At 35.7% G+C, this 11,910-nt stretch overlaps 2 protein-coding genes across 3 annotated transcripts; one reads left to right on the top strand and one right to left on the bottom strand.

Annotated features, from left to right (window-relative positions):
- The first annotated feature begins 68 nt into the window (after nt 1-68).
- On the top strand, nt 69-7,796 carry nostrin (nitric oxide synthase trafficking). 2 transcript variants are annotated; one of them, XM_007546558.2, is made up of 16 exons: nt 69-568; nt 714-799; nt 908-991; nt 1,221-1,283; nt 1,388-1,469; nt 1,564-1,626; nt 3,614-3,712; nt 3,829-3,954; nt 4,324-4,422; nt 4,515-4,640; nt 5,625-5,733; nt 5,822-5,910; nt 6,014-6,139; nt 6,850-7,102; nt 7,194-7,286; nt 7,373-7,796. In XM_007546558.2, the coding sequence occupies exons 1-16, from the start codon at nt 473-475 to the stop codon at nt 7,513-7,515; spliced, it is 1,737 nt and encodes a 578-aa protein (XP_007546620.1). In that variant the 5' UTR covers nt 69-472; the 3' UTR covers nt 7,516-7,796. The 2 variants fall into 2 exon arrangements, with proteins under 2 accessions (XP_007546620.1, XP_016524174.1); XM_016668688.1 differs by having other exon boundaries at nt 3,826-3,954.
- On the bottom strand, nt 7,750-11,603 carry spc25 (SPC25 component of NDC80 kinetochore complex). The gene is made up of 7 exons (XM_007546559.2): nt 11,502-11,603; nt 10,389-10,564; nt 9,875-9,940; nt 9,510-9,656; nt 9,283-9,408; nt 8,333-8,431; nt 7,750-8,234 (listed from the first exon to the last, which is right to left on the bottom strand). The coding sequence occupies exons 2-7, from the start codon at nt 10,537-10,539 to the stop codon at nt 8,110-8,112; spliced, it is 714 nt and encodes a 237-aa protein (XP_007546621.1). The 5' UTR covers nt 10,540-10,564; nt 11,502-11,603; the 3' UTR covers nt 7,750-8,109.
- Nucleotides 11,604-11,910: the final 307 nt, after the last annotated feature.

The following is an 11,910-nucleotide window of genomic DNA, read 5'->3' as shown; positions in this document are numbered from 1 at the left end:
TGTGTCTTGGTGTGTATATGCAAGAGGAAGCAAGATATTAATAGTATTTTTATTAAAGAAATTTAAAAACTTTTTTTTTTTACAAGCACTAACTGTAATGTAATTACTGTTGAAAACTTTGTCCTCTAAATCTCCAAGGGCTAAATGGCTTTTTTCTAGTAATGATCTTGTCAATAACAAAAATATACAATAATTATGATAAAGTTTTTCCTTTTATCTATTTCAAATAACCCACAATTTTAAACAAGCCAAGTCTTCAAATATCATACCAAAGAAAAAAAACATCATAAAACATCAATAAACTTAGTTAATGTTCTACAAAAGAATGATGTTGATCATTTTGTTCCCTCCCACTGTATCTATAGTAAACTAACTAGCCATCTAGCTTTAGTTTACCATTATAGGTCCTTTGGCCCTCCTCCTGGAATTGTCCTGTTTATTGTGCGCCAGCAAGAGCTCAGGGCATTTCCGCATGAGTGGCTCTGTGAGGAGAATGGTCAAAGTTCCAGGTTCAAAGTTAATGAACTGCCGAGGCCTTAAGATGAAGGACCCCATCGACTCGTGCTCTGTAAGTATCTCTAGCTTAAAAATAAGGGTAATGTTTGGTTTTAAGATTCACTGAGGCAAAGTATTGGAAATGCAACCTAGTGTTAGACAGATCGCACGGTTGTTTCTCCCCTGGACTTAAACTCATAGAACATGTCTTCTTTCAGTATAACCACCTGTATCAAAATCTGAAGCAGTATTCAAAAAATGGAGACAACTATTTGAAAGAACTTCAAACAGTTTTTCAGCAGAGGTAGGCTTAATATATTTTTTTTGTTTTTGCAGTTAAACCACATTTAAATAGGTACTGCACTTATGCGTGACAAGTATTGTCCTTTGCTGCAACGTTTCTCGCTTTTAGAGCTGAGCTGGAACTTACGTACTCCAAGGGCCTTGCAAAGCTGGCAGGGAAACTAATCAAAGCATGCCAAGGAATGCCAAAAAAGTAAGAGACATCGTGTTGTTGTCGGTTTTCAGTTAGCCCTGCCTTTTTTCTCTGCTTGATGTCAAACACGTCCACTCACTCCCAGGAGACAGGCTACAACGTGGTGTACAGTAATAATAGGATCATGAGAAATAGCATGCACCCTGCATGTAGATGTGATCAAAACATGAGCAGGTGTCAGGTTAATGAGCCCACGGCACTAACCTTTTCATGCTGGCTCCCCCCTCAGTTCCACCTACACCGCCTGGTGTCAAGTGTCAAACGAGATGTACTCGAGAGCAGACGCACACAGGTAGATCTGACCCTAGTTTAACCTTGTGACATGAGCTGACCTTACACTACGACCCATTCTGAATAGATTTTGCTGGTATATGCTGTCTGATGTTTTATTTTCAGAACATTAGGAAATGCATTTCAACAAGAGGCCACTGAGGAAATCCGTCAAGTCTTAGATGAACACGCCAAAAGAAAAAGGCCTGTGTGTAGTCTATTGTTTCTCTCTGTGCTAAAATGTTTAATCCTTACTTCCAGTTAATTCTAATATTTATCAGAGCCTCCTTGTGTTTTGGTAGCTTGACACTGCCATTGAAAGGAGTGGAAAACTTTTTACAGCAAACTGGAATGAGCAACTCAAGGTATGAATAATTTTTCTTATTAAAAACAAGGATCAATGATGAGGTAAATGTCCTTGCAGAGATAAAAAAAAAGTCTGTGCTGTAAATGCAGATAATTAAAGTCATAAAACCACACCTTATGCGTTACTTTTTAGAAATTTTTAGAGACAATGGCAGTGAAGAAAGTTTCAATGACTGCCAATAGATTCATGAGAAGAACTAAGCACACCCCATTATACACTATCTCACAACTAAGGTCAGCATCAATTACTTGATGGCTTCATTTTCTATACAAACTCATTTTTAAAATTTTAGGACAATTAGTCCAATCTTTAGCCTGGTTGAGGGATGAAGTTTGACTGGGCTGTTGCAACACCTTCTTTCCTTGTACTGTCATTATGCTTTAGATGATAGTGTGTTTGGGATGATTGTCTGTTTCATGAACCAATTTGGCCCAAGCTTCATCTGTCAGACAGATAGTGACACATTCAGCTTTAGAAAAGACTCATTGCCTGCAATGTTTGACCAGGCCTTGTATGGCTGCAAAACAAAATCAAATCATCACATCTCCACCATCTTGTTACCAGTTATGTTGTGAGATACTTGTTTTAGTTTGTGTTTGTTTTTATTACCAAACAGGGCACTAGATATTAGCTCGGCATAGCTCTACTTTGATTTCAACGTCCAATAGACAGTTTTTCCAGAAGATTCTTTCTCCCTGTCGTCCTTCCAAAAAGTTTTTTCTACATTGTTCAGTCAGATTTAACTTGTAAAGTAATGCTTGGTAATGTTGGGTAAAATTGCCAAGATGCCCTCTTTCAAGAAGGATGGACTTCAGAAATCTAAAAATGGCCCACTTGCCCTTTCAAGATTAACAGGCAGCAACAATTGCTTCTTCAAAGTCATTGCTGATGTCGCAACTTATTCTACTTACTATAGTGTTAACACACATCTGTGTCCCACAGACCAGCAAACTATTCAAAACCAATGATTTTGTAGAGTTGATCAAATCTGCTGATGACAAATAAATAGAATGCATCTGACCAACAGCACCTAACTGCAAGAATATACATAGAAATTAAAGGTAATGTTTTGGAGTGTCCTTCACAAGCCTTGATACCTTATACAATTGTTGGCAAAGCTGAAAGGGTGTGTGTGAGAGCAACACAACTAACAAACCTAACTGTGAATCATCAGTTTTTCCGGGGGAAATGGGGCCAAAGTTCCAGCAAATTCTCAATGTAGTTAGAAGTTTGTGGAAGAAATCCTAAATGTTTGGCGGAAGTCATGTAGCTTAAGAAGAATTTCAAATACTGAAGTAGTGTGTGTAAACTTTTTAAACTTGAGAAAAGTCATTTAAAGTTGAAATTGTAAAGTACTTGAGTGATTTTGTGAGCTTCAATTAAAGACAACAATCTTTAGTTATGCATCATGTCCTGTTTCAATGGAAAGTAACCTTGGAAAAGAATAACAGCACAGTTCAAAGATTAATCCCTCCTTTATTTACCTATGACTTGTCTCAGGTGTGGTCATTTGTACAATCTTTATAACCTCAGTCCTCATGCTGACAGTCCCATGTTACCTTTCAAGAAAAAACGGTGAATTCATCACAGATGTCAGCAATAAAAAGACAAAAAAAAACACCTCTTCACATTAGAAACTGAAGGAATGCAACATAAGCTGCTATAACCAGAACCCCTACAATTATTCATACAAAACTCTTTACAAATGTAAGACGACATAACATTTGTCCAGTTACAATAACTAAATTAAAGTTTTATTTGATCTAAGAAGTGCTTATTGTACTCAAACAGATATTTTGCTCCCCTTGTTGGACCTTTTTATGCCATTCTCTCTTTGGAGCAGCTTACAGATGCTTTAAAAAAAGTACTCAACTTATGTCAGTCACATTTCTTCAGTGATTCAACAACAGATCCTCAATGCTCTGCTCGCAATAAGTTGAACTGATAAAGTTGTGTTTCTCCTGGTTTCCTCTGCACTAAAACAGCTGAAAAAAAGATTGCATGGGCTGACAAAAGAACACGAGGCACTCTTCAACTATCTAGAAAACAACAAGCACATCAGCACAGAGAAAGAAAAACAGAAGGTACAGAATACTGTTCGCAAACTGCTTTTATCTCACCTAGGATCTAGAAAAATATCATTTTTGGAAAATATATATCTGTTGAAGATTGAAATTGCATGTTTTTTTTTTCTCAGCAGATGTGTAACAGACTGACTAAGTCAGCAGAGCAGCAGTCCATAGTGGATGAACATTACTATAGTGTCAACATGGAGGGTCATCAGATGAGACTGAAGTTGCAAAACACTCTGAAAAACTGCTGTCAGGTGGGAAAACACCTTACTAAATGCTATAATTTATCTAGGTCCTAATTTATGTAGAATAACTTGAATTAGTGAGAAAAAAAGACATTTTTCTCACTGATTTATTGGCATTTGATAATCAAATGCCAATAAAATCTCAAATGTTTGAACATTGAATTCAAACAGTAAACTCATTGTATGTAGTCTGCTAGTTGACCTGTATGCTGCAGGGATTAACAATACAGGAGAAAATCAAATCAAAGTCTTAATGCTGTCTTGCAAAAGTGTGTTCTGCAGTCCTGTCACAGCTTTGGGCAATGGGTGGTTTTATCCAAGAGTGATGCTAATAATGAGCTTGTTAATAAATGTATGATTTCTTTCTGCTTTGCTTAGGTCACACAAGAGCTGGAGAAAAATCGAATTGAAGTTCTGTGCAACCTTTTGAGCAAATATAACCTCCACATGTCTACTTTCAGTCAAACACTTAAGCATGTAAGAAACTCTTCAATGCATCCTGATCACAAATACAAATAGAATCTCTGAAAGAACACGCATTAACCTGCAGCTACTACTGCTCATTCCAGGGTCAAAAGCAGATAGAGCAGACTGCCCAAAGGGTGGACGTGGATAAAGACATACAAACCCTGATGGAAGAAAGTGACAACACAAATGAAGACAACAAAATAGAGTTTTTGATGGCTGATTATTTTGTAAGTATTTTGTTTTGTGTCTTCATTGCTCGTTTGAATGAAAAATACCTTAGTAGATAGGAAATAATAATTTCCATCTGATTTTCATAATTTCCCCAAAAAATACAGCCAGTACAGTCAAAGTGACAATGCTCTACACACTTTGAACATTTTATTTTCAACTGGGCATCGAGCTCCATCCATTTTACGAACTAGTCTGGATGGAAAGACCCTGCTCTGGGTGCTGTTAAAAAGTATTTCTAGCAGGATGTAGCATCGTCCCAGCCCCCTGGCTCCTTTACTGTTCATCAGTAAACGGGTGAGGCTTTACTTATGAACAGTGATGTTTATTGGAAATAAACCCTTCGTTTCACCGTAAGAGCTGCATGTACAACAAAAACACAGTGCAAGCTACAAAACCACGCTCTCACAACCGTGACGTTTGTAAAAACAATAATAATAATAACGTACACTACTAAAAAATATCAACTGCAATTCATAAGCTATACCTTAGTGTTTACATGTTCACACTTTTAACCGACCAATATTAGAAACATTCTTATAAACATACCTTGTGCCCTTATTAAGGGGACCGCTAAAAACAAAATACATTTCGACACTGTTGTAACTTGTTCCGTTCTGTTATTGTTAAGCTGCCTTTCCATATATACAGCAGAAGTTTTCTTATCAAAATAAAAGCATCAAATCAAAAACCGGAAGCTAACCATATAGTTTACAAATAAAATGAAGTAAAGGCAATAAGCGCTAAAAAGGTGATACAAGTAAGGAGCTTGATTTTGGGTTATTTGCAAAGAATTTCTTCTGTTTTCTCACACTTCAATATTTTAGATCAAGCATGTTATCAGACAAAGACATAACACATATAAGATGCAGCTTTTTAAGTGTTTAATGATGGAGGAAACAAATCTAAATCAACTATGTGAAACAGGAATTGCCACCTAAAGCTTATAACTTGTGAAATTATTAATTTCCTTGTTTGTTCAGGAGGAGGATAGCAAATCACTCATGACCAAAGACAGAAGAAAAGACGCAATCAAGCTGAAACTCCAGCGTCTCGAAGAAAACATTACTAAGACCAAGAAAGAATGTGAAGGTAAGTCAGTAACTTTATGTAATTTATAGATGACTCATAAAGATGTTATGTGGTATCATTCTAATGCCTGATTATTATTATTATACAGGAATTGAAAAACTGATCAAGACCTACACTGAATGTTCATCTTTTTCAAATCAGAAGAACCTTGAGGAAACTGAGGAGCTCCGTGATGAGGTAACTGAGGAGAAGCGTGCAAAAATGCTCCCAAAGACAGGTGCTTTATGCGGGGGGAACAATAGACTGTCAAGTACTCACTAATGCCATTTGTTTCCTGCAGAATACTCTCAAACTGGACCTCCTGGAGGCCACTCATTACAAACTCTCCTTATGCCTCTCTGAATTTGAAGAGGCACCCAAGACATCTGAACGATTTGGTAGCAGCATTTTTAAATGGAAAGATAAGGTAAGATTAGTGTAAAATGAAAACATCTGTATGAAATACAAACAAATCTGACTTTATTAAAGCCGGCTAAATAAAGTCAAAAAACGACTGACCCACATCCCGGCTACACAGAGAAGGTTCGATATTAAGAAAATTGTAAACAATAAATGAAAAACATATACAATATGCAATACAACATTGAATTACTTTAAACCACACCCCTTTTTTAACAATACTCAGGCAAACTTGCTTCCCATCATATAATACCGAGTTAAATTAGGTCAGATGAAAATTAAATTAATTGACAAATAGTTTGTCCATTTAAAGATGTATCTCATTTTGACATTTTCACCTGATCAGCAAAATGTTAAACAGCACTGCTGACTAAACACTACAGATAGTGGAATAAACTATCAATGCTTGAAGAATAAAATTGAGAACACAGAATAACGTCCCCAAAATTTTGTACTATTTCCAATGATTTTGAGAACTCCAAAGGATTAAAAAAAAGATAAAAGAAAACCTGGAATGTTGGAAAGTAAAATGTCCTGAAACTTTTACACAAAATTCTAGATGATTGATTTTCAGTTACAGACCAGTGTGTCAATTATTTTCTAAGGCCAGCATCACTATTTAAGACCATCCATATACAGTTATTCCACATTTCTTTCGCCTTCCTTTTAAAAAGGTAAATACTGAGAGTCCTGTCCTGTTTTTTTTTTCTCTCCAAGGACTGTGAGCATAGTATTGTTCAGTTGAGCCGTCCAGTAAAACTCCGAAAGACGCCGTTAAGAAGTCAACAATCATTAAGAGCTTCCATCATTTATAAAGGACCTATTCAGGTTCCAACAGAACCAACTGAAAAACCAGAACCAAACACTGCTGACCAAATCACTTCCACAACACCAACTCAGGAGACAGCAGAATGCAGTGGAAGCACTGGAAATGAAGCTCTGCCTACCAGAGATGATGACAAAGCCGAAGGTCATTCATTCAGCACATCACAGAACGGTTTTTGATTTAATGTGTTAGATTACATGTCAAGTTGAATGTAAAATATATATATATTTAACAGATCAAACAGCAGCCGTGCTGTGCAGCATCGGAAAATGCAAAGCCCTTTATGATTTCACACCTGAACATGTAGATGAACTGACTTTCAAAGAAGGTAAGCTGTTCCCTTAAAGTTGATCATCAAAATAACTGAACTCTTCTTGAAAAAAAAAAAAAAAAAAAAAAAAACATGTTTCTCAGGTGATGTTCTGGACATTTATAAAAAGGAAGAAAATGGTTGGTGGATTGGAGCTCTTAATGAACGAAAAGGCCATTTCCCATCAAGCTATGTTGAGGAGCTCCCTCAACATAGTCATTCAGGCATCAAATCATCTGATGCCTGAATGACTGGACTGTAAATGGGGAAAAAAGCTTCTCAACATTTAAAGCCTGCATGTGTGATATTTTATTCAAGTCTTCTACATTGAAAAAAAAGTGTACTTTGAAATTGATCTTCTGACAATCTTCATTTATGATTTCTTTGTATGTTTAGCATTAATGCTGTTCATGCACTTTTATAACAAAATGTTTGTTTTTACAATACATGTGCAGACAAAACTCAGAGTGAGAATACTTTTAAGAACATGTAGTTTATTACAACAGACAAAATAATATACACAAGGGGGAAAAGCACTGATGTTTCTGATATTTGTAAAATGAGCACTGATTTTAAAACAAAAATAAATGAAAACTGCTTACGTTTAAATGATTAGTTATTTGACATGACATGTTGAAGATCTAATATGTACATTTTGTAAGAGGCAAAACTTGAGTAAAAAACATCAGAAATTTAAAAGCAAATTCATCATCTTGACAAAGTTGACAATTTGGTTACAGATCAGGTGTCCCCCTTTGATCATATTCAATGTAACCATCGTTTCCTTCAGTCTGCATTGCAGTAGAAACACCACCGCCTTTTGTAAGCATACCGTGAAATCTCAGGAGCGAGCCTTAGAGATGAACTCCTTTCTGACATTAGCCAGGAATGCTGGTAAATTATTGGTCTCCTGGAGTCGGCTTTCCAAGACTGGCAAACACTCGAGCACTGGATCGCTAGACACAACTGTAAATATTCAATACTTTGTTATTAGATATTAGAAGAATCTTTTTTTTATGTATATAAAATCAACATAAACTTCACAGAAAATTTGTGTGACTTACTCTGGTAAGATCCATTTTCTTTAATCCCCATTGTAATGACGTAAGTGCTGTCCTGGTCGGAGAGACTGATGTTTCGGAAAATAAACTGCAACTTTTCACCTATTAAAAAAGTCGAAAGCAAAACTAAACAACTTCTGTAATATTTATTTTAGAATAAATATTACAGAATTGATTATATATATATAAAAAATATGATAGTACTAACTGTTATATAATAATATCATATTACATTTATTTTTTTGCTATTTGAGTTTGACTTATAGAGTAATCCCAGGATTGTATGAAGAGATTCAGTCTTGTTTGTGTGTTAGAGGAGGTGGGAGAAAAGAGGCAATTAACTCAACTAATTTATCACATCACCGTGGCAACACGCAAATACAGAGCTGAGGCCTTTGTTTTAATTCAATAGATTTTATGCAGCATGATCAGGTCTTGCATAATCTTTCATCCTTCATTAGCCTTTCTTCGATAACAAAGAGAGGAAAGAAGAAAAGAGAAGAAAGTGTTTAAGCTTGTGTGTAAAGTGATTGTGCGTTTTCACAGAAAATGAGATGAAGCTGATGAGATGTATATTTGGAACCCACTGATTTTAAATGTTATATAATATCATATTACATTTATTTTTTTGCTATTTGAGTTTGACTTTTAGACTTGAGCAAAATTATCTGTTGCATTGATTAGTAGTTTTCAAATGGTTACTGTGCAGAAATTAAACTTCACCAAGTACAACAAAGTGCTACTAGGGGCATAAGTAGCCATCAGCCATCCCCACCTGTGTACCAACAGTTGGGGAGGGAGCACCACTTTACTCTATGCGCCACGCAGCCACCGACAACCTCAGTCCTTTCATCACATCCTTCAGTATCTTAATAATTTTAACAGCAGGAACAGTTTTCTCCAACTCTATGGAACAGTATTAGAAAGTGCTGTTTTTAGTCTGCTTGGTTTACCTTTGACCATCTGCGTCTTGTCGATAATAGTTCGAATCTCCAGCCCCAAATGATCCTGGAAAACAAGCCTGGCTTTCTGGAGGTTTCTCAGTCTGTCTTTGTTTGCTCTGTTCTGAGACTCAATTACTGAAATAGGGAACATAAGTGAGATTATTGTAAGCTACATCACATCTTAACTTATTAATCATAATTATTATTTCCATTATTAAAAAAAAGTCACATCTTACAGTCTTTTCTCTTCATTTGGTCTTCTTTGTCTCTCTGAATTTTTAGGATGATGTCCTCTTTCTGCATCTCTTTTTCCTGAACCTCAGACATCATGTCTGATATGGCGCGCCGTTTCTCCTTCAGGGCCATTTTTTTTTTCTCCAAGTCTGCAGAGACAATGTGTCAAAACAACGAGATGCAAGCAACTGAATGTTTTGAGGATGCATTTCAAATACTGTCCTTTTCCCTTAAACTGTTGGAACAAGAAATCAGGGGGGAATGCTCACTGTTCTCTAGAATTGCACAACAACATCTGTGTGATGTTGGATGCATTTGCAGGATCATTCTAATCCACGAGTGACGGTGGTTTGGGAGAGAAACGTACCAGTTTTAAATTCCTGTATCGTCTCAAACAGCTTCTTGTCATCCTTGCATTTCTTCAAACATGTGTCTGTGCCAAGAAAAAAAAAATGTAGAAATAGGGGAAAAATGTGCAGTTAAATTAAGAGTCATTTCAGTAATTAACTAGGGAACACCAAGATTAGTCTTTGTCAACTCTATTGATTTCCAGTTTCTCTCTTAGATTTACAGAGAGCTGTCCATTTCTTAATTCCCGAAAATATGTATTTTGAAGGAACAGAAGCAACTTTATGAAACGCAAGTGACATGAGTGTATTATAATGGAGTAGCTCAGATATAATTTATGTACCTTAACAAAAATCATCTTTGAGTGTTCAAAAAAAGTGCCTTAAAAATTTCATGTATTATAAAAACATTTTGATTTGTTCAATTTATTTACATTTGTCATATTTTATTAGTTATATGTTTGATTAAATTGTGCATTTGAGATATCGTAATAGCTTATTCCACGAAAATATGATTAATAAAATTAAACTTACCAACAGCGGATTTTACAAACTGTCTGTGATTGTGAGATAACTCTGAAATTGTGTCAATTATCTCTGCATATGATTTAAGGTGATTATTGTGGATCTCCTCCAATGAACAGGTGAACCTGTCCTTCATGCTTGGGTCGGTAATAGACGTCATGATGTTCTGACACAATCTGTAACTTCTGAAAAACAAAAAGCAGGTTATTAATCACTGCAAAACATGAATCAACATGCATTTATGCACCACAAACCCTGCATGTATTAACCAGTTGAATATTATGGTAATGAGGGTTAATTTACCAGACTTTTATAAGATTAAAGCTGAAAGTGAGGGGGAAAAAAAAAACAAATTAAATGTATTGTTCTTGCAATATCCTGTTGTGCAATATGCACATTGAGAATGACCAAGTCACATTTTGATTGCAAATTTTAGCAATATTATTGCTTGTTGCATTCTTTTATAATGTTGTGCAGCCCTAATATCGTCACATTGAACTGGTTAGGTAAAAGTCTCAATACATCAGGGCTCACTTCTATGTAACAAAATCAGAATAATTAGATGCTCGATAATATCTCTTCTGTAATAAAACAAATCTTTGGCAGCAAAATGTACAGTTTTTGCTTAGTTGTAAAATATATGCAAACGGAATTATTTTTGCTCCTGGTAAACGAGGAAGATATTGGAAGTAAATGAAAAGGTAACTGGAGGGTTAATCTTCGGGACAACAAAACAAACAAAAACCGTTGTTTTATTCATGAAAATTTGTTTCGTCTCATAAGCTTAGTACAATATGTTAGCATGTGAAATGAGATTGCAGCCAGTTATGAAAATACAAACAGCAGTTTGAATTTTTAACATATCTACGTAACATCTTACGCTCATAATGCATTTTATTTAAACAGCAACACAAATAACCAACACATGTATCTCCATAGTGACTACTTTCAAAGCCATTTACCTAGCAACGTTAGCATGTTAGCAGCTATGCTAACTGGATAAAAATAATCAGCTTGTTAGCCGCCATAACGTAGTTTACCTCCATTCAGCATTACCGTGACACAAATTCGGCTATTTGTTCCAACGGTGTCAGTTTGTCTGGACATGGATTTATTACTCACCTGCTTAAGAATGTAACAATAGACTGTCCGTCTGACTAATTATCGCAATAACATAAATGGTAACTTTCAAAAATCCGCGGTTTGTACACAGAGGGCGGTTACTGTACGCAGGAAATGACGTATTTTCAATTTGACGCTCTTTAAAAAAATATGTTTAACTCAGGTTCATAACGTCTGAAAATTCACAAGGTGAAGTGCTTCCTTCATGTTTTTACTTACCAAACTATTATTGAAACTACTATTATTTTTATCGGGATTTTCTGTTGAAATTATTTGTTCAGCCCAACGATCTCATACTCCACCTGGTGGTAAATATGAGCAACTTCACACAGATTCGTTTAACCAGGAGTGTATTTCAAGTTCTTACTTCTATTAATTATAATAGCAGACTATTAAAGCCCGAAGTTCA

The sequence above is a fragment of the Poecilia formosa genome, unplaced genomic scaffold (genome assembly GCF_000485575.1).
Source record: "Poecilia formosa unplaced genomic scaffold, Poecilia_formosa-5.1.2 Scaffold16, whole genome shotgun sequence".
NCBI lineage: Eukaryota > Metazoa > Chordata > Actinopteri > Cyprinodontiformes > Poeciliidae > Poecilia > Poecilia formosa.
The sequence above is the reverse complement of the archived record's forward strand: the minus strand, read 5'-3'. Positions and strand labels throughout refer to the sequence as shown.